Source organism: Clavelina lepadiformis, chromosome 6, assembly GCF_947623445.1.
Source record: "Clavelina lepadiformis chromosome 6, kaClaLepa1.1, whole genome shotgun sequence".
NCBI lineage: Eukaryota > Metazoa > Chordata > Ascidiacea > Aplousobranchia > Clavelinidae > Clavelina > Clavelina lepadiformis.
In genome coordinates this window covers 14,884,533-14,907,140 of record NC_135245.1, presented here as the reverse complement: position 1 = coordinate 14,907,140, position 22,608 = coordinate 14,884,533, and the positions used below count along the sequence as shown (strand labels likewise).

General features: G+C 35.9%; 2 protein-coding genes across 2 annotated transcripts; one reads left to right on the top strand and one right to left on the bottom strand.

The window, feature by feature from the left end:
* The first annotated feature begins 12,133 nt into the window (after positions 1-12,133).
* On the top strand, positions 12,134-15,119 carry LOC143462721 (organic solute transporter subunit alpha-like). The gene is made up of 8 exons (XM_076960973.1): positions 12,134-12,343; positions 12,539-12,684; positions 13,190-13,275; positions 13,752-13,910; positions 13,989-14,106; positions 14,216-14,356; positions 14,492-14,597; positions 14,854-15,119. The coding sequence occupies exons 1-8, from the start codon at positions 12,256-12,258 to the stop codon at positions 14,985-14,987; spliced, it is 978 nt and encodes a 325-aa protein (XP_076817088.1). The 5' UTR covers positions 12,134-12,255; the 3' UTR covers positions 14,988-15,119.
* LOC143462720 (uncharacterized) lies at positions 15,112-21,133 on the bottom strand. Its single transcript, XM_076960972.1, has 12 exons — positions 20,971-21,133; positions 20,275-20,595; positions 19,010-19,100; positions 18,737-18,868; positions 18,559-18,664; positions 18,216-18,342; positions 18,100-18,145; positions 17,720-17,890; positions 17,529-17,612; positions 17,346-17,440; positions 15,624-15,797; positions 15,112-15,533 (listed from the first exon to the last, which is right to left on the bottom strand). Exons 1-12 carry the CDS (start codon positions 21,081-21,083, stop codon positions 15,425-15,427), a joined length of 1,569 nt encoding a protein of 522 aa, XP_076817087.1. The 5' UTR covers positions 21,084-21,133; the 3' UTR covers positions 15,112-15,424.
* Positions 21,134-22,608: the final 1,475 nt, after the last annotated feature.

Sequence of the window (22,608 nt, the reverse complement as noted above, 5' to 3'; positions counted from 1 at the left end):
ACTTTTTATTATGTGAACACTGAGCTGGTTTATACCAGACTGCTAGTGCATGTGCAAGTAACACCTTTGTAAGTTTGCGGAGGATTTGTCTGCTGTTTTTATCTTAAACACAGTATTTATACCAGGCCCAGGGTGCATCCCATGTGACTTACGCCGAAGATCTTCAGCAAGATTTTCAGTCAAGCGGCATAATTTTGACTTCAATTCTGCATGGCACAGGGAAAATCAAATCTTGGTGCAACCGCCTTGAAACCATATTAACTAAAATTCACTTTCCTCGATCTTTTTTCTCTTGTTTAGAAAAAAACATTGTGTCATTTTTAGAGATTGCAGTTGGTCTCAGACGCCCACTCATTGTGCAGGTGCCAAACTTTCCACTATGGGTTATGGACATTTGCACGGGAAGCAACCATACTGGAAAGTGTGGCACCTGTAAGCACGAGATTCATCCACAAGTACAGACTTTTTTACCTTTACGCCGATTTATTATACGTAAACAAAGAAAAACTGGTTGCTTCAACGCTAAATTTATATATAATAAATGAACAAAGGTGAGGCTTCGGTGTACGTCATCACATCAAAAATTGCGTCCTTGCACACATAATTTCTCATCAAAAACTGTCGCACTTTTCAGTAAGGGACAGAAAAAGCTTCTCACATAAAACGTGGAAGATTAAAAACCATACTTTTTCGGCACAGAAGAAAACATACTACAGGAATCAAACTTTGCATATCATCATCTAGCGTCTATATTCAGCGAAAATCGTTTTAAGATTTTGAATGTGTATATTTTTTGTGTGCAGGTCTACTGTTGAACATTTAGATTAAGTGGGCGAAAACGAGACGTTGAGTGAAGCCGATCTTCATGACCGACAATTTCAGAAACCAAAAATTGCAAAGAAGACATATTATCACGAACACAACAGATTTCTTCATGTAATTTATGACTGACAGTGTGCAGTTTTACAGGTGTCATTACTGTACAATGAAGCCTACCGGATACCCTTCCACTGTTCCAGCAATTACAGTGCTAGACTACACGCGGTACGGTACCTTTATCGCCAATGATACACGATCTGGGTCACAATTGACAGGCATAAAATCAAAAAATGCATTGTACTAATACATAAGTCATATCACCTACTGAACTTGCATAGTACCATAATGCATTTTTATACTAATAAGTAAATAACCAACTGAATACCTACCGGCTAAGCTTTAAGCTGTTACCGAACAACCGAAAAATTTAAATACCTCTAACGTCATCAGACAAGTTCTCTTCAAAAATCGCCTTGTTGCAAACCGTTTGTTATTAAGTTTGAAATTTTCTCCTTGCATAAACATCTTATAGCTTTACGCTCATGGTTTGTATTGTGGTATGGTTAATGGTAATTATGGTATGATAATTCTTCGCCTTCGGATTGAGTAAAGTCTTTGCACGACTTAAACCAGGCAATGATTCATCATCGCTCAAACCCCGGAACTCATTCCAAGGATTAGTCTTTTATACTCTTTGCCTTGGCCATAACTGGCTTAATTAAACGCAGAAATTATAGATTATAGAACAAGCACTCAGCAAGTTGCAGATTTGGGGTAATCGAGTTGAGTCGTGCAAAGACTTTCCTCAGCCCAAGGATAAAGATCGTAGTATCATACCATTTTAAATGGTATGAATTTTAGCATTTTGTTTACGACAACATGAATGTAGGCCTACACTCAGTTAAGCTAAACATATTTGACTATTTTAAACACCTTTTCAATAAGAATCGTCATTGCATTATTTCCATACGATACAGTACTTCAATACCACAATCCACTGACCCTTTTGGTTCCTGTAAGCCTAAAGTAACATTCATTTGACTGAAGACGCACTCACTTCTATAGTTAAATCACCAAGTTTCCTTCTTATTCTGACATGGCGGCTCGATTCGTCATTTGCAAGCTACGAATAGTAAAAGGCACGTGATTGGACGAAGTACAAGGTGCGATGATTTTAGACCCGACATATCAGTGGGATACGATAAAAGAAAAAAACGTTGCAAATAAAGAAAATCAAAATGCGTGTTTGACGAAGCACGTGCTAGTATAAGTTGGAGCAAAAGGTGTGAGATGAAAAAAGACAGTAAATGCTAAAAAGTCATGCTACGACTTACACCAGGATAATTCGAACAGAGCAAAACAAAAGACACCCACGTAAAAGATTTCAAAACCTTAAAAGTTTCACACAATAAGGGCCTTGTAGAAGCAAGATTCATGAAACATTATAAATCAAACAAAAACATATCTGACTCCTAATCCCTGTCACTTATTGCTTATTATCGTGTTGCCTTGTCTTCTTCTATCGTCATAAATTTAATTATTTCCCTATTTAGGTTATTTTAATTATTTTGTTGTAATTGAATTGTAAATGTAAGGTATTTGCAGTCATAACTAAGGTAAGGAGTCCGGAAAATCCCGGGATAGCGTTTTTTCAATTCCCGATCCCGGGATTAATTTTATTATAATTTCCGGATTTCAAGAACGTTTTATGAATTTTAAGGCGAATCGATTTTGCTCGATTTGTAGATTTAGTTGTATTTTAGGGTGGTTTAATACAACACAAGACGACTATCTTGGAATTAGGGGTCTCTCACAATGACATAACGTAATAATATCAATTACCAACTGACACAAAACGAGGCTTTGAACAATCGCAACATGTGTTCAGTGTTCACTGAGCAGTATCCGTGCAGTGTATAGCATATTTGTTGGCGTAGTAGTGAAAATACTTTTATGCACTCAGTACTGCTGTTTCTAACACAGAAATTAGTAGAGACTCTTTCAGAAAAAATGCAATATAAAACAAAAATGACAAATTTCCCAGATGTCAGTTCCAAGAAGAAATGTAGTGTTTGGAAAAACGCTTTTTACTACAAGAATACGGAGAAAGCAAAATGAAAGCTGGGTCAAACTGTTCTAAATGTTCCTGGATCTGCGGAGTTTCTGCTGTTCTTAACTTGCTATTCGGTCTTAATTTACCTGCCGAATTAATGATCTGACTCCGTGGTTGCGTGCGGTTAGAAATCTCTAACCTTAACGTGTTACTACTGTTACTAGCCGAAAGCTATTACGATTAACAGATACAGTTTATCAGAAAACAATCCTTTATTGTAGGAACTGTACAGGTTCCGATTAATATGACACAAGCACAAACTTAGCATTCACCAATTAAAACAAGTCTAACGAATTACATTTTAACACGACTGACGTAATACGTTCGTACGATTCGATATCTCTCTGTCTGCGCGCGTACTCGCGTATCAGCACGAGTTTATAAAGCGGAGCGATGTGAACGGAAATATTCAACACAATATACACGAACATTTCAAAACGCGCGAACGATGAACACAAAGCGTTTGCCATGGGAATTACATTCAGTTACAACCAGGGTTGCTATGAAATCGCCTGGTAACGTACTAAACGGCGTTTTCACATAAAGTTATTTAGAGCATGTTTCCAAATGTTGCATCACGATTGCAGTGTTATAAAGTTGCAACTGCAGCCAAATTGCAGCTTGCAGAAATGCTAGTTGCAGTTTTATCATGAACAATGTTTCAGTAACTAAATGGCGCATGTTTCCACAATTGATATAACGTTATTGGATGTGGCTCCCAAGCCACTACAGATCTAATACAAACGGACAGATAGGTCATTTAAACTCAAGACATAAAATAGCAGTGAAATCATGCAAGATTGAGACTTCAGAAAGTTCAGATAAAGATCAGCTGCAATCAAAGCTTCCAAAGCTCGATTCATGTCATTCATTCATGTCTCGATTCATTTCAAGTCAGGATAAGTTGGTTTCGATGAACTGCTTATAGTGAATTAACTGCCGTGGATGGATTGACATTTAATTAAATTGTTACAGGCGACCGATTATGTAGTCGTAAACCATTCAAGACTGATGGGTAGTCTATAATTTGCTTACAGATCTCACAAACAGGTTCGGGACTTGGTTCTCAAAAATAGTGAAAAAATTTGCAAGCTTGTTCGAAAAGAGTTTATTTGCAACCAAACTGAAAAATGGTCGTTTTTCGATCACTTTTGATGAGTCAAAGATGTTGCTACATGTAATCGACGGTATATTAATATTAATGCTCATTTTCGACTTACGCTGCATATACACATCCTTAAAAGTAGATAAAAGCTTCATCAAGAATTCACATGTACCCAAGCCTTAGTTGTCAAATGTGGTAGCCTATTTCGATTCACTTGTCGGATTTGAGACGGACTGTTCTTACGTTGGAAACACCACGAGCTGTACCTTGACACAACAGTAATGGAACACATGCGTTTGGACAAAGGATACAACAAATCCGCCCGTAAGAACCACGTTCTAGAATATAAAGTCAGCAAACAGATGCGTTTTTAACAACATCCTAGTAGAAAACTTTAAAATATTAAAATCTTGCAAAACCGATTAAGGAAGCAAAATCTATGAGTAGTTACTTCCTAAACAATTAAATCCACCTTCAAATAAAAAAATACCTTTGAAAACGGTGCGTCCTTCCTGTGAAAAATATATCGCCTACTTAAATACTTTATTTTACAGAACCTTATTGTCTGGCAGTGTTATTATCGCTTTTTTATCGCAGTTTGACCTTCCACTGCTAACAGGTTTCTGTTGATTTTATCGTCTTCTCACAACTCAACACGATTCCCTTGATAAACAATTTCAACCTATTGTTTATTTTTTCTCCTGTTGTTTTCAACGTTTTGTGACTGTGAAGTCAACGTCTTTTTAAAATTGCTTTAGAAAAGGAAAAATTGCAGGTTCGAAACTACATAATCAGCGTTTTACTTCAAATGATTGTTTTTGTATGGGTCCATCTACACTTAGGTCTAGAGCAGACATGTGCAACCAATGGCCCACGTGGTGTTCAGCAAAATGTTAGAAGTGTATACTAGCCATGAATCTTTGATGCGGCTTACATCAACGCAAGTGAAATTTTCGCGCGCTGTAAACAGTAATATTGCGCTGAAGCTTTGTGATGTAAGAATGCTGCGTAAGAATGTAGTTCTTCGAAAGCAAATATTCCAAAAGTTTGCAAAGATTTGCAACAGCAAAAATCACATTAATCTGTGATTAAATACGCTTGACTTAATTTCGTTTCCTCATCTTCCATAGACAATTGTTCACAGTTTTTCAATAAACTGTCGCACACGTGTGTCGTGGACATTAAAACTGTTTCTTGACCACATAAACTACTTTCATAGGAAAATGATACTAATTTTTTTTCTGAAAAAATTCATGCGGCCCGCGTTATCATTCAAAATTTATTGTATTTGACCCTCCAGTGAAAAAGGTTGTAGGCTACATGCCTGGTCTAAAGCCTACAGACTTTAACTGTTGTAATTACAAATGCATGTTGTTTGCTTTTATTAAATACACTATAGAGGTTCATTGAATACAGTTCTTCTGCTATAATGTAAGATTCTGAATCTTTCTTGTGTCAGACTCTGCATGCACAACAAAAACAATTATTAAAAGAACAATTATTTTATTAGGCTACATCACCAGTGATGAACCCAACTGAACCCTTCCAATCATTCAACAAGTTTTACACCATACAAAAGATATTAAACCATTTTTACGTGAAACTACATTACTTTATAAATCATTTTATATTACTTTATAACTAGGGGAAAGTTGAAATCTATTGTCTATTGTACCAAATTGTTACAAAACTGACAAGTGCAGAGATCTTCATATTGTATCAACCCAGTTATGTCCAACCGAGATATCTTAATGGGCCAAAAATTACGTCATTAGTTTAATTCGAACCGCATATTGCCACCATGAATAACTTACACCACTGACCACACAAACACGGTAATAACAACACGCACAATAACGGACGTTATGACGCTCAAGTAATATGAACTTGAAAAAAATAATAGTCCATGCCACACTTTCAAAATACGTCAAACAGACAGAAGAAAATAGTAGAGTCATTGAGGCATTAAAAACAAAATATTGGCTAATCTAATCACATTGTAAGTATGATGTCACCAGCGAGTTTATTGTCAAAATAAAGCATCACAGCCTCTTTAGAAATAACAAATTTGATTTTCTTATGATTGATCATGCGTCCAAAAACTGATCAGGAATGGCCGAGATTTTTGCATTTCTGCGTTGAGGCAGAAGCGGTGGCAGCTGGTTTGGTTCTTGTAGGAGAACAAAATCTGAGAAGCCAAGTATATCTTTTCGTCTTTCATGGGTGAAATCGATTTATTTCGTTTAAAATCTAACGGCATGAGATTTCCCGCGAATCGTATGTGAGTTGTTAAATATAAGATAATATACTGTTCGTATAATACTATAGGACAGTGTTTCTCAACCCCGAGTCCACGGACTCATTTGAGTCCGCGTAAGATTTTTGTGAGTCCGCAAGCCCATTAATTTATCGTATATAATTAAATTAGGCATAGGTCATGATTTTCGCGACAGCTTTTCGCCTCAAAAAGTAGGGGTCGCAAGAGATACTTTTTTCTCGTTTTAAAAAGAGTTCGCAAGTGTCAGCGCCTTTTTTGTTTCTTTCCTTCTCCCGCAATGCGATTTCACCTGCGCACGTCACACCAGGTTATGCTCGCAAATGTCTGTGCATAGGAAGCTAGATTAGGCATTGTTGGTGGCGAAAAGTTGAAATATTTTAAAACTTAATATAATATCTAATCATAGCAAAACGAAAGCAGGTGTTTGCATATAATGATGATTAATTGACGCTTCGATTTACTTCGGTCGAGGTAAATGGTGAAGTTAGGCCACAGTGTGTGTTGTGCTTAAAAATCTTAGCACACAGCTGAAGCAAAACTTCGTGGACACCTAGAAGCAAACCATGAAAAATTCGTCAACAAGCCTCTTGATGTGTTTAAAGAAAAAGATTATCAGGTAAAGAGAAGTGGCTTTGATCACCCAACCACTTGGGGAAGATTATTTTACTCTCACAGCAAAGCAGTGCGCGCTTCTATTTCTCTGCTGCTTGGATAATTGCTCGAGAAGTCGACAAGCGCTTCCGTGAGGAGGCAGACAAAACTGCATGCAAATGCAAATCAAGCGTTAAACAACGTAACATATACTTGCGTGAAGCTGGATTTTCAACATTTGCTTTGGTTAAAATCAAGTACAGTACCGGAATGAACTTTAACCAGAAGACGATATCAGATGTGCGTTGACGACCATAATTCCTGATTCCGACAAACTTGTGAAACAAGTTCAGGGACAAGGTTCTCACTGAGACAGGTTGAGCAAAGGTCGTAATTTTCAAGGTTCTCATTGAGATTTACATTGCAAATGTGCCCAATAAAAAAACTGCTTCTGCTTTTTTTTGTGTTGTGTTACTGTTTAAGTGTTGAACTAACTTATTTTTTATTCCTATTACCTGAGTCCGCGAATACTTATGCTAATGGAAAATAGTCCGTGGGCTAAAACGGTTGAGAAACACTGCTATATAGGATAACAACACCAGGGCCGCATATGGTCCGCGGTTTGGACATAGCTGTGTTAAACATTAACATGTTTTGGACTTTACACTGATCCTTTCTCTGAGTATAAGATTACTAGAGATGGACCGATACGAACCCAAACCCGAATAGATTCGCCGAATATCGCCTTTATGGAAGATTCGGGCAAACACGAATACCAACAATGGCGAACCCGAATACAGTATTACTTATAAATTTACTGACTTTCGTAAAAAAAGATGATCTAATTTCCCGACAATGCTAAACTAGAGTCAGCATTCCTTACAATGAAGGTCGTTTTCCTAACGAATTTGCTTTTTCGATCGATAATAATTATTAAACACTATTTTTCGAAAGAAAGCGATTTGTTTATCGATTACGTCATTTTAGAAGCAAGACTTGACAACTTTTGAAGGAAATTTTATTGTTTGGTTCTAATACGAATGGATTCGGGATTCGTTCGTGTCGACCTTCATGATATTCGGGTTCGCACGAACCCGAATAATCTTCCTTGCGGCACTTCCCTAAAGATTACTAAACGTGCAAGGTGCAGTATATAAACGACATTGAGTGATGAACTAGAAAACATGTCATCCACAGGGTTCATGACAAACTGTGCCACAGGTAGCACAATATGATAAAAGCAGAAATCAATGTCCAAACACAATTATTAACTTTAAGAGTAGACTCGAAGCGTTTGGGTGTAACAAATAAGTATGTGTAATGCACGATATTACAGTAACACCCGTCTCTGTGAAATGACGGCGTTAGCGGCTTTTGTAACTCAGGGATATAATTGAGCGAGACGAACGGTGAAGTTTGATGACTTTTACAGTTATTCCTCGTTGCTATTGAACTTCAACTGAAAACGTGATTATTGCTGATCAGTAATTTTTCTAGACTCGCCTATGGTCAGGAAAAAACATATTAATTTTCCAGTTATTTATTACTTCGACCGTCGGAGCTGAAAGCTAAAAAGAGACATATAAACGTGGTCAATGCGAATATTACATTTTAAGTTGACTGTTGGGTAGGTGTGTGTGAGACAGAGATACGCTCCTTTTACATACATTGATGACATAGCGTTTATAGCTAACAACATATTGAACAGATATTGAGCATAACTTGCCCGAAGAGTAAATGTTAAACTTACGTAACGACTAAAATTTCCAACTAAATACGGGCATCGTATTGTAATTAAATCAATCAATGTGAGCGTTACGTCACAATAGAGAATGCTAGAAATAACCTAGCCTAAATAAATAAATAACTTAAATAACTTTGTTAGAAATAACCTCGAGTGAAAATAAAATTGAAACGAAAGGGAAGCTCGAAAAATCTGAAATGTTTCTATGTGCAAAATGGCAATTAAAAGCACAGTAAGTAGCGACAAAGTTTGCAGTAACAATTTGGTACAGTACCATGACAAATCTTGACAATTATAACAGACATTGATACACTAGTGACTAGTCAATTAATACACAAAACACGTGAAACATGAGCATTCGGACGTGTTACAATTCAACCTTTACGCTAGAACTTATATAAATATATACGAAGGTAAAAAAACAACAATCACCTCCTATTTTTGTGCCATCCTGCCGCGATAGCAAGCTTTTCATGCGGCGGAAATCGTTTCGAAGTCAATCGGAATTAATTGCTACAATATAGTACGTATATGTCGTGTTTTCTCATGCTCTTGGAAATGTATAACAAGAACTGCAACAGTTTGTGTGATCTTTTCTAATAAAATTGCACCATTTCATGCAATGTGTTTTCCAACTTGAGATTGACATTAATGAATACGTTTTTTTTTTTGAGAAAAACTCCCCACGGACCTGCCACTTGCTGTATGCACCTGACACCTGTTGTTTATCAGGCCGTACATTTCAACTCCCCATGTACATTGTACACACTATAAAAGCTTATCACTGACCAGATAAAAAGAGACGGAGAGATCGCTGACCGTTTCTCTGTCGTACTCGCCAAAAACGAACTCATGTTAAACTTGTAGAAAGGCAGTTTTCAAGCAGCGATTCGCTTAATACTCTTGCGTTAAAAAGTGTACATAATTTCAAATAAACGCCTTCACTTCTAAGCATGTACGTTGCAATCTGTAACCACCTAACAGCCACATTCTAACAATACGCAAGAACTACAGACTTAGGTTCTTTTACCAGGTCATCATCATCATCATCGTCGTATGGTTTTCACACGTTCACCATCATATTGTCAATCCAGTTTTTGAAGTCCTGGCCGCATTCATTGACGGTGCTGTAGCCTCCAGTCAACTTTGTATTGGGGCATTTTATCACGAGGTGGTCGGTATCTTGGGGGGCTTCGTTACATGCTGAGCATGTTGGGGAGTCGATTAAGCCCCATCGATATAAGTTTGAGGCTGTTCTTGCCTGTCTAGATCGTATTCTGTTTGCCGTGGACCACATTTTTCGTGTGGATGTTGAGAAACCGGGTAGTGCTTTGGTGGGGTCGGTTATCAAATCTGCTCCAAGAGGTTTGTGTTTTTGCCAGTAGGTTTTCCAGGCTGTGTGCATATCGAAGTTACTGTTGTGTGAGTTATAGAAAGGTTTGCGGCTTTTTAATCGTTTTGTGGTGGGTGCATTTTGAGTGACTTGACTGAGTGGAATGTCGTCGGGCAGGTCGTCAATTTGGTTGTGAATCCGTTCGGTGGTTTCCTGTCTTCGGAGATGTGGTGGAGCTATAGCTGCCATGGTTGGAAGCCAGATCTTGGGTGTTGATTTTAAGGAGCCTGAGAGAATTCTCATTGTATTATTGAGTTGAATGTCAATTTTGTTTGTGTGTTTGCTGCGTTCCCATACTGGCGCACAGTATTCTGCTACACTATAGCAGAGTGCCAAGGCTGATGTTCTAAGTGTGGTTTGGTGAGCACCCCAAGTTGTTCCAGTGAGTTTCTTCAGAATCGAGTTCCTGGTTTTCAATTTCTGCGCTACATTTTCAGTGTGTTTGTTGTAAGTCAATGTTCTGTCTAGTGTTACTCCGAGATATTTTGGGTAACGCTCTGCTGGTAGCGGCTTGCTTCCAATGCGTATTTTCAGTGTCTGGGTTGCGCGTTGGTTGTCCAGGTGGAATACAGAAGTAACGGTTTTGGAGGTATTCATTTTCAGGTACCATTTATCGAAGAAACTATGGAGTGTGCTGACATCTTTGGATAACGTAGTTTCTAAGCTTTTGAGTTTTGTTGATTGGGTTGCTAATGCCCAATCATCAGCATATCCGAATTGTTTAGCGCTTGTAGTTGGTAAGTCACTCAAGTATGTGTTGAACAGGGTTGGGGCCAGTACAGAGCCCTGGGGAACTCCGTTTTTAAGTTGTCTGATTTTGCTCGTCTGCCCTCCGAGACATGCATAGAAGCGCCTGGTTCCTGTCATGTTTGACAGTAAGCGAAGAGTCTTTTTGCATTTGATTATCCTGGCTAGTTTGAGCATGAGGTCATCGTGCCAGACAGTGTCATATGCTGGTGAGAGGTCAATGAATACTGCTCCAGTTTTCTTTTTTTGTTCAAAGCCAGCTTCGATGTATGAGGTCAAGGCGAGTACCTGTTCTGTGTTGTTTCGATGTTTTCTGAAGCCAGCCTGTTCTGGTGGTAGATGTGGTTCAACTATGGGTGTGATACGCGATAGTATGATACGTTCCAGAAGCTTAAAAGAGCAATTTAGCAAGGATATTGGTCTGTAGTTGGCGGGATTTTCACTTTCTTTTCCGGGTTTCAGGATAGCAATTGTTTTCGCTAGCTTCCAGTTGTAAGGCAGTTTGCTTGTTTGAGTTATGTTTGAGTTATGTTGAGTTATGTTTTACCAGGTTAATCGAGTGAAGAGAAATCATTTGTGCCCCAATAACTTCTTCATAGCGATCTAAATTCCATTACAGCGCCCAGCTGTCAATGTCGATATACAGTCCTATTGTCTTTTAGATCAATCCAGCTGACGTTTGGTCGTTACCTTGTGCTCATAGTAGACTGTTCTTGCCATGCTGCTGTTGAATTTTGTAATCAGAATTTCACAAATAGTTTTTAACTTTCTTGCTCGCTCAAAATTCAAAAACTTTAACAATTTCATTCTTCACAAGGATTGCACTACTGGTGATAAGATGGTGATACTGGTGAAATTGCTGATAATACTGTTTGTATTCGTTTTTTATCGACCTTTTGGCTATAACTTTAACCTTTAACAAACCATACAATAAACGATCATACGACTCCTGAGATGGTTCTATACGGTGTTCTAAAATTGTTTCAAAGTTATATACAATAAATTTCCAGTTTTATAAAATGTGAGATTATATTTATTTCAAAATGCTTTAACGCGTTTTTAGAGACTAAAAATTCTGAAAACCAAAAAACGTTTGGGTGGGATTCACAAACGCAAAACTTTTATAACCTTGCTTTTTAAAACTTTCGGCCCCGCTCAATGCAATTCTGGACAGACTACACTCATTTTCAACATTGGATTTGGACAAATGAATTGCGATTCAAGCGAGATTACACCCCTCCGTTGCGGAAAAGGGGGTGTCCCCAAAATAAAACCGTTGGGAAACAACTGTACACAATGATCACGAGACAGGTTTTTTTGTAAACATTACAGCATTGCCGTGTTAAAGTTGCTGACGCAAATGTTTTACGATGTGTAGGGTGAAAACGTTGTTTACGGAAGAAAGTACACGTTAAGAACTCTCATTTTGGTACAAGTAGTTCACATAAAACTCAGTTTTGTGAAAATGCAGCTCTCTTCACAGCTTAAGAATGTGGACAACTTGGATAATTGTACACACGATAGCCCCCCCAACATCACTGCATTATTTAAAGGTTTGTGTATTTATGGCTTAACTTAAAATGCTGAAACGTTTTTATTTGTTTTTCCATATATTATTCCATGCTCCTTATATTAAATTTTGGGACTAAGTTTCTTTATGTGTTAACATTAGAACGATAGGCTACATTTATGTACATATATGAATTTGCAGGAATATAAAATTAAATATAAAATTCATTGAGTTCCAGATATTACAAAAAAGCAAGTCATTCTTCTATCAGTATGTGGGTTCTTGTTTGTTGTAACAGCAGTTGTATTTGTTTTGGACAGTATTTTTATAAGACGTAGACAATCAAAATTTCAAAGATATTTCTGGCATATATTATATATACAGGTATTACTACACTAATAAATTAAGGAATAAGTTTTTATTTTTTTATTTTGCATTATGTCTTACATTTGTAAATAAACTTTTAGACGAAAACTGAATCTACTTCACAGTGGTCAGCATAAATTAGCTTAGGCAACAACTTTTTCCCTTGTATCTTTAAAGCATTTTCCCCCTTAAATAAATAAATATAAGCCTAACCTGACAGTTATAATGTACTGTTTAGAACCTAGTGCTGATGTATCATCCATATCAAACGATAATCTACTGTAACTGTTATTACTTAAATTTTACTATTTGCATTTCTTTCCTTTCCTAGCTGGCTATCTCAAACAACACAATCTGTCAATGCATAAAATAACAACTTTGATTACCTAATTGCATATAGGCCTACTGTGGATGTTATTACTTGCTATATAAACGTATTGCATGCAGTGTTGCAGTAAATATTGTAAATGTACTTATGATATAAGGCAACATGCTTATCTCATGCAATATACAATTAATTCAGGGGACGTATATCATATATTCTGCGGTGTCGATGATTTCATTAATATCACCTACATCAAGCTTACTAGCTGAGCTAGTATTTTCAGTGTAAGTATGGTAGCAATTTGAGGCTTGGATTTACTGACTAGATTGCAATTTTTATATGTTGTGTGGACATGGTGCCTCAAAAAATAAATAGAAAAATTGTGTGATTGAAGCTATTTTTTATTAGATTCTTGCTAACCTATACTTACCTTCAAATTTTATATCTAACTATATTTTAACAAAGTTTAATATAAATAAACTCAACTGCCTACCATGGGTTTCATGATTCATGTATGATGAAATCATAGTCACTTTTATAACTTAATAAATTTAATAAAAACACTAACATCAACAATTTTTTGAGGATGAAATATTCTAAAAGCACAATCATAATGCTGTCTAACTTGTTGCAAGTAAGATTTAAAACATTGTTAAGTTGCAAAAACATTTGTGCACTATTTGCACAAATATAATGAGAAAGCAAATAGAATGCTGAAAGAAATAAAATCTAAAGGCTATAGATTACAAAATTTTCACAGATATATAGCTTTCACCTTGAAGGAACTTATGTCCTTAATTCTACGAATAACAAAAATGGAACTTAACAGTAACGATATGCCAGAGGAGAGTGTATCACTTGCTGTAACCCCTATTGCTTGCTGCTGTTGTTGCATCTGTCCAAACATAAAAGTGAACAAGTGAGTAGTTTTGCATCCCAAAAGGACCATTCCAGTTTGATAGAAAACTGGCATATTTTGCATAAAATCCTTACACAGTGAAGCAATTTTTTATGCACAGGAAATTGCTTTTGTTTGTGAAATTTACCAGGCAACCATTTTGCGCCCTCTTCTCACGTTTGTTCAAGCTGTGCTTTGGACAAATGGATATTTTTCAGTATGTGGTTACAGTGATGAATATAATTACTCAAACTAGTTCACTGTCTATTGTTTTGTTCATTCATTGATTTTTTTCTTAAACGTTTGTACATTTGATGTGTTTTTAGACATCTGCAGGATTTAAACTTGTGGAACTGCTCAATGGATTTAGTGTTATCACTGCAATGTACTTTTTAGCTTTACTGTATTCCAGTTTTCAAAAATTATTGTCACAGTATCAGATCCAAGTCAGATTTGTTGGCATACAGGTGAAAAATGCTATTATTTTGAAAACTTACTTCGTACATGTAAGCTATAGCTATATAGACCATTAGACACTTTCAATTATTTGAAGTATTTAATGGTATACTTCCTAATGTTTCACTGCATATCTTGTGTTGCAGTTGGTCATGCTAATTGTAAGTGTACAGCAAAATCTGCTAGGACTTTTAGCACAAAAAAATATTATTCGTTGTGAAGACCCATTCAATTCTGTTGTAAGAGCTACAGGTATGTTTCTAAGAAAAATGTGCAGCTAGATTGAAAAATTTGGCGGCAGAAAATTTGAAGTAAATTCCGAAGTTTGAGTAGCTATAAATACTAACAAGTGTTTCCAATTAGCTAATCACCGCATTTGAAATTGCCTATGACGTGTAAATGTTTGTTGTACTGCTATTTGCAAAATTCATGAATGAATGATTAACTGATCAAATCAGTGACTGGTAAGCTAATGTTAATGTACATTTGCAATGTTTTGTTTGTTTAGAGTTTCATCACACATTAGTTGTGGGAGAGATGTTACTAATTCTTCTGTGTTCTTGTCTAATTCAAAGGAGAAAAAACGATGTTTTCCTGTTTACTAATGAGGAAAGATCACCACTGTTACATGATTTTTCTTAACAAGTCTGGGTTGAAATATTATTTCCATTCCAAATGCTAATTTAGTCAATAAAGTACAGCATTATATAATTATGTTCATAAGTATTCTTTGTTTATTGTTATTAAACCAATTTGTACCGAAAAGTAAGAAAAATATGCTTGATGTATTGTATTTCACTTGGGAGAAAACCCAAAGTAGTAGATGAGACAACACTTTCTACGAACCCAGATGTACAACAGCACAGTATAAAAATAGGTAAACTAATGCAAGATCAGCACCCATGTAGGATCCACAGAAGCATAGTAAATTGTTGAAAAGTAAGCAAAACTTAATTTGTTTAAATGCAAGATCACAGTAGTGTATACATTTTGACAGTCCACACACAGTCATATTCAAAATACACAAAATATACTACAAAGTTCAGCTTTATAAAAAGACACCATTTAACTATCCTCTGTTAACAACGTGGAGTATTCTCACTGCCACTAAATTCTTGAATACTCCTCGATGATCTTTCAGTCAGAAGATTTACCTTTTTCTTCAGGGATGTGACCAACTGTTCCAACCTAACAGTACATCAGTTTAAAAAAAGTTTTAAAAAGGCCAGGATTAACAAAAATTTGATTAATAAGTACATGATATGAAAATGCGCGTACCTTTCGTTTTTTTCGGTTACTCTTCTGATATCTGCTTCCTTTCTTCTAACATTAGCTTCTTGCATTCTGTTGTGCTCATGAGCCACTCGCAGTGCCTCAGCTAGTCTTGAGGCATCATCACATTCTGCTTGGCCAATAGCAAGCATTCCATTTTGGACCAAAGCTTTGTGCAAACTGCAAAAAAAAGTATGCAAGATGTATTACTAAAATCTGAATCTTAGTTGTAGTACTTGGGCTTTTTTATTTATGTTTGGTTTATGACTTTTAACCAATACAGTGGTTATATGAAGAAGCATAAGTAGTAACAAAGTTCACAAATGTTAACTCGTTAGAAATTGTGTCTAACACATTAGTTACAGCATTACAATTACACAAATGAAAATTTTCTAATCCAAAATGGCTTGCCGTTAATGACAGTTGAATAGGTTAAGAGTTTTTTTAAGGCTTAAAGTGAGCTAAGGTAAACGCTGATTTTGGTTAGTGTATAATGCAATAAACATGAATTTTATTTATATTTAACTGAGAATAAATCATTTCTACTGTAATATCCAATTATATCCAGTGAAATACAGTACTTTGACAACTGTTAACAAGGTAAGGCAACACATTGCTTAGACAATATATAAAATGTATGATAGGATGCGCATTGCGAAGGGCCTAATGCAACAGCTGAGGGTCGGACCCTTTGCCAATCTTAAATAACTTGATTTAATGATGTAAAACTTTCGAGATAAAAACTGAAAACTAACACTGAGATTTGTGCAAAATTAAAGCTGATTTGTTATATTTGTTTTGGTGCTAACCAGGACAGAGCCGAATGCAGTTGCATCGTTCGCAATGGCCTGAGGATGCAGATTTATGATCTAAAAATGCATGCAAATTCTGAGTTCTCACACAAAAAGTGATTATTAAGGTTTTCGATAGAGGAAGTCAAAATTCAGCGTTGCAATTGCTCTTGCAATAGTTCAATTCACATACAAATTGGGAAAATTGCCCGTCATCAAATAAACATTCACGCAATACATTTAAAAGCTTGGTTTGCATTTTTATCAAAAAAATCTGATCAAAGCGTCAAATTACTAAAAAGGCAAAATAATATTCCAAAGCAAGCAGAAGATTTTTGCATTCACACCTAAACAACCAAACACACTGTCCATGACTAAAAAACTAGAAGGTTTCACTTAAAGATATACACAACCTGTCAGTGTGTGCAGAAGTTAGCCTGGGAAAGCTGGATCTAAAACTTTAAGTCCAGTGTACCACATGCAAGTAGAAGATCACTAAAAACTGGAGTTTTATGGGGAGAATTTAGGACTAGAAAACCAGAAACTGTCTTGCTCAAAACAATAAAATCACAGCATACAAAAGCTAAAAATGGTTGTTTCATAAACTTAAAATACCGCTATTGAGCTATATTCGTAACGGTGCCTACGTAAACACCCCACTTGTGTGATATGAAAATTTTGCATAGTATCACGTTACATTGGTAGGGTGCACAACTTCACCAATCCACACTCTCCGTTAGGAGGGGTTTAATAGTGGCATACTTTGCACTTCGCGTCATGCAAGTAGAAAAAGGTTGTTTTACAGGAATATACTGGCACTTTTTAAATTTTACAGCACAGTAATATATAATATTGTAATCGACTTCAGCATTAACATTTATTAATGCATATACTTTTTTTAGTATGATTCATTATTCATTAACTTTGCAGAACAGACCTGTAATAAATCCTAAGAGTTTCAATTTCATCATGGGCATCAGATAGCTTCTGAAGAGCAGAATCTCTTTCTTGCTGAGCTGTGAGAACCTTTACCTTTAAAAGATAAAAATGGCTTTTACAGCGCAGCAACCTTTCATAAAACATAGTTAATAAATTTAGTATCAATGACAAATCTAAATACCCTCAATGACTGTAGCTGGTGCTTTTCTGGTGTGTTTTTCTTTGATTCTTTATAATCTTGCAACTGTCCAGATAACACATGGCACTAAAATCGAAAAACAAAATGATGAACTTTTGTATATTCATCTATATATGATTCTTGAAAGTATTCGATGGAAATTTAAAATTCAATTGATTTTACAATTCACAAACCTTGTGAACGGCACTGTCTCTCTCACGCATCACCACCTCCATTTCTTCTTTAGTTATTCGATCTCGTTCTTCCTTTAACTTAGTGACATGTGATAGTATACTTTTACCATATTTGTCAATTGCCCGCCCCGAGTCAGCTTCACAAACAGAATGCAGCAATTCTTTTAAGTTCTGTTATAAAGAATATATACAATTGTTACTGTAATTTACACATTGACTGAAGCAGGTAGTTCATACACAGCTTTAAGATCAATTAATTATCTGGAAGAACTATATACAGTACCTCAAACTATGACAAAACTGTCCTCAGATCAAAATAAAATTGAGAAGTTCATCAAACCAACATACAAATTACAATTACTGTAATACTAACAGCTTACCTTGTCAATAAGAGAATTGTCCTTCCCATCATGACAGTTGTTTATCCTAAAATGTACACAAGCAAAAAAAGTAAAGCAAATACAACCTGCATCAAATGTAAGGATTGTTTGCAAACCTTGCATCTTTTTCAAAAGCTTTCGCCCGTAGCAAGGCTTCATCTCTTTCCTGCGTTGCTAATTTGAGCCTAGCAAGCACAGCACTTTCTCTCTCTTTTTGTGCTTTATATATTTCTTCTATTAAAGCTATGAAGATAATTGCAATGATTTACAAAAACAAAAAAATTAGGCCATTGTCCATTGCAGTAGTACACTGACTACAGTTCAATAAACGACAGAGCCGGGGTTCAAAATATAGTTTGGTGCAGATGCAAAAACAATGTTAGTTACTAGTGCAGTTATAAAAATATTTCAGGTTTTACTTTAAGAAAATTTGCTTGTATTTACACAAATTTAACTCACTTGAAAGCTGTCCAGCATTATGTTCTTCACGTCTTGCTAACTCTAATTCAAGTTCAATTTTAGCAGCAGAGAGTTCATTTTCCAAAATTGTTATCCGTTCCTGAAGCTGCATCAAAAAATGTTAATTGCAATCACTTCTTCCTAAGAATTTCAAGCAATGTGCTTAGATTAGACTCACTCCTTTGCTTTTCTTCTTTTCGGCATTGAGATTGGAAACTAACTTTGCAATGGTAAACACAGTATGTGATTGTGAACCATCCGATAACTCATCATCGTCGATACAACCCAGCTTATTGTTCAACACTTTGCTCTGAACAATGAAGAAAAATATAACATTTTACTGGTACAAAAATGTTTTTAGGACTCAGCTGTCGCACATGATCAATACATACATGTCGACTGGTACAATATGGTACTTTTAAACTGTCTACAAAGAACAACTTGTGCTTACAGAAAGTTTAACACAACTTCTAGGAAGGACAGTTTCCACATGGCAAAAATCTCCAGCACTACTTTCCTGAGATGGGGCTAGTGCAACAGGTCTAAACATTATAAAACAAGCTATTCTGAAATAGTAGAGCATGCAGGTAAATTTTTAATGTAAAGTGGTTGATAATCACAGAAAAATTGGAAATTTTGACAGATGACTTGCCAATTGTGGTGGTATCATATTTCACTGCTGTTTTGGTGCTGCAACTTCACAACAAGAAAATTGAACATCAATGCAAAAAATTCAGCTTTCCCATAATAAGTATCATACTTATAATGTCTCTTCAAATATTATACACCCATAGTAATGAGTTTTAAAAGAAGTGGAAAGGTGAAAAAGGATGGAAAGGCTTGTTTATTAGTGGCGGCATTGGCATCAGCTTAAGTAAATAAGCGGGCATACGGTGTGACATCATCACGGAATGTGAAGTTTTGCTGTTAAGTAATTACCGAAGTTATTCTTAATATTACGTTCAAACGAGGCGTAAAAACATAATAGGAAGAGTGTTGCACATTGCTTAGATTCGATGTACAGAAAGTGTAAACACTGTTTCAGAGAAAACTTGGATAATTTTGAGGAATGAGGATAAACGATATTTTTAAAAGACAAATACGACCGTCCAATAAAAGCAAAGTATGTATGCATTAACGCTTATTAGAACGTATCTTGCTGACGATTGAAAATGCTCTACATAATTGAATCAATTTTATATGGATACCCGACACAACAGTGGTATCGAATCTTAGGATTTCAACAAATGCAACACCACGCCAAAGACAGTGCACACCCTAAGTTGGTGCCTATGAGTGGTGGTCTTTATTAATACGCAGAGTAGTGGCTACTTGTAGAATAGGAGGAAAGAAATTGTTTTTTTTACTGATAAAAATTCCAGATCAGTTTTGATTTTTTCAAAAAGTGTAATCATAGATTATTTGCTGAAAAAAAAGCGATCATTGTAATTTTCCAGAGGGCTGGCACGATCATGTACAACATGATGTAGGCCTATGTTTATACATGTGTCACTTACGTCTAACCCCTTCATCAACAAGGAAAACATACTAAAACTAAAAGTACTAAAACTAAAAGTAAATGAGTCCATTTTAAATATAAACTACAAAAACATTAATTAGGTAATTAAGCATTTGACTTGATTTACTCTGTAACTGCATGATTACAAGATTAGGTGGGGTCAATTGGATAAACAACAAAAGTTTATATGTATCTACCTTGATTCAGCACTCCATAACCTCACTGAGTCTTTGCAGCTTTTGTCAACTACATTGAACCGGTCAGTAAGATCAAGGCATTGTCTGAGTTTACGAGGTGGTGCATGTGGTAATGACTTTGGAGTACTACTTCTCTGGTCTTGCAACAAACTTTTTCGAAAATTATCTTCTTTTACAAGAGGAGTTTCACAATCAAATGGTTTTGTTGCATCACCATGGTAAGTGTCATGACCTAAACTTGTGATGCCATCCTTTGATGTTGCTGACAAGATGCTTTCAACAACAGAATCAGTGCCAGTATTTTCTTTGTCACTTTGCTCCCTGTAATGCATTCACAATATGTATAGAAATATATATGTAGACCCAACTTGAGAGTATGGCAATTTTTGACAAGACATTGTGCATCATGCAATGTCACAAAATTCGGCATGAGAGCGTGCACTGAAGCATTAATTCTTTGTTTATTCACCCTGTTAACAGGCATTTAAACAACTTTACCTGGTTTATTTGTTATAAATTTGTATAAATGTTTGGCATGCACGTTAATGTAGCTCGTGTGTGTGCTACACTATTCCACTATGTTGCATACTGACATAGAAAAACGTTTTTAATATTTCAAAGAAACTAGGCGTATATAGCCTACTAGTGCATGGCACACTACCTACAATATAAGCTAATACACAACATAACACTTACATATTGGAAACGTCTTGTTGGAGGTCTAGCAAATGCTTTATGTCACTTGCAGCATTTTTCAAATGATCATACAAAATCTTAGATTGCTTATCACATAAATTTACTACATCCATCCATCAAAGGCAAATGGTATACTCGACAGTTTCTACCAGTACAAATAAAAATAACACAATACTTTCCTATTTACAGTATGAACGTCAAGATCGACCAACTTTAATTAATTTTAAAAAAATGTACAAGAGCTTTTGACATGGCGTTGTACCATGGATTGTCTACTCTAAAAGTCTAAATACTAGGGTCTAGGGTGCAGTTTGAGCGTGTTGCGCCGCCAGTGGTTGAGTTATTTTATACCAACGCTTTTATTAACACAGCAAACTAGGGATGGGCCGATACAAACCCAAACCCGAATAGATTCGCCGAATATCACCTTTATGGAAGATTCGGGCGAACACGAATACCAGCAATGGCGAACCCGAATACAATATTACTTATAAATTTACTGACTTTTCTTAAAAATGATGATCTAGTTTCCCGACAAAGCTAAACTAGAGTCAGCATTCCTTACAATGAAGGTCGTTTTCCTAACAATTTTGCTTTTTCAATCGTTTTTTAAACACTATTTTTCGAAAGGAAGCGGTTAGTTTATCGATTACATCATGCTACAAGCAAAACTTGCCAACTTTTGGATGAAATTTTATTGTTTGGTTCTAACACGAATAGATTCGGGATTCGTTCGTGTCGACCTTCATGATATTCGGGTTCGTGCGAACCGCGGCACATCCCTACAGCAAACCAATGTCACTATATAGTTATAGTATATACAGTACACTAATACACATGATCGTACCAATGAAGCTAAGCTATCATAGTATACCAAAAAACATGTAAAAAGTGTAATATAATATGTTTCACTATGCTATGATTCTACTCATGATCAGACAGCAGTATGAATTTTTTCTGCCATTTGTGTATGTTTTGGTTGTCCTTCCTTGAGCATTGATTGAGATGCACAGCTCTGAATGAATGTTGTTGTTTGGTTTGTTTTTTTTATGTATGGCGTTTGCTGGAAACCACAAAATCGGGATTCTCCTTTTTTCTGAAGATTTTAGGACCTAAAAGGTGGTTATAGACTTCAGTCCCATATTGGGGAGGTTAAGGTGTGACGGTTGCGTCACGATTCATGAGTTGATTTGTAAATGTGAAATTTAATTTTGTTATGTTGCAATTCAGTTGTTCAGCAATATAAAAACTATAATTTGTTGAACAGCATTACATTATTACTAGATGTATACTTTTACGTTGCTTGCAAATATGCATTTGTAAATATATGCACGGATAACACTGGAGCATCTACCAAACGCATGTTGTAGTATTGACGGTAGTACGATTAATAATGGAGGTATAGAGGCCTCCCCCTGAGAGCGAGTCCAACACGGACGCGGTTTAAACATATTTGAACAGAAACTGTACGAAGAATGAACATGTTTATTTTTGTATCCTCCAATATGATTTGTACATATTACATATATAAATAGGTTTTAAAAATACAATAAATAAATCATGTTAGTAAATTAGCCAGTAACAATCGGTTAATCGGCCGAATCCCACCACTGCTTAAACGTGATACAATATTATTGA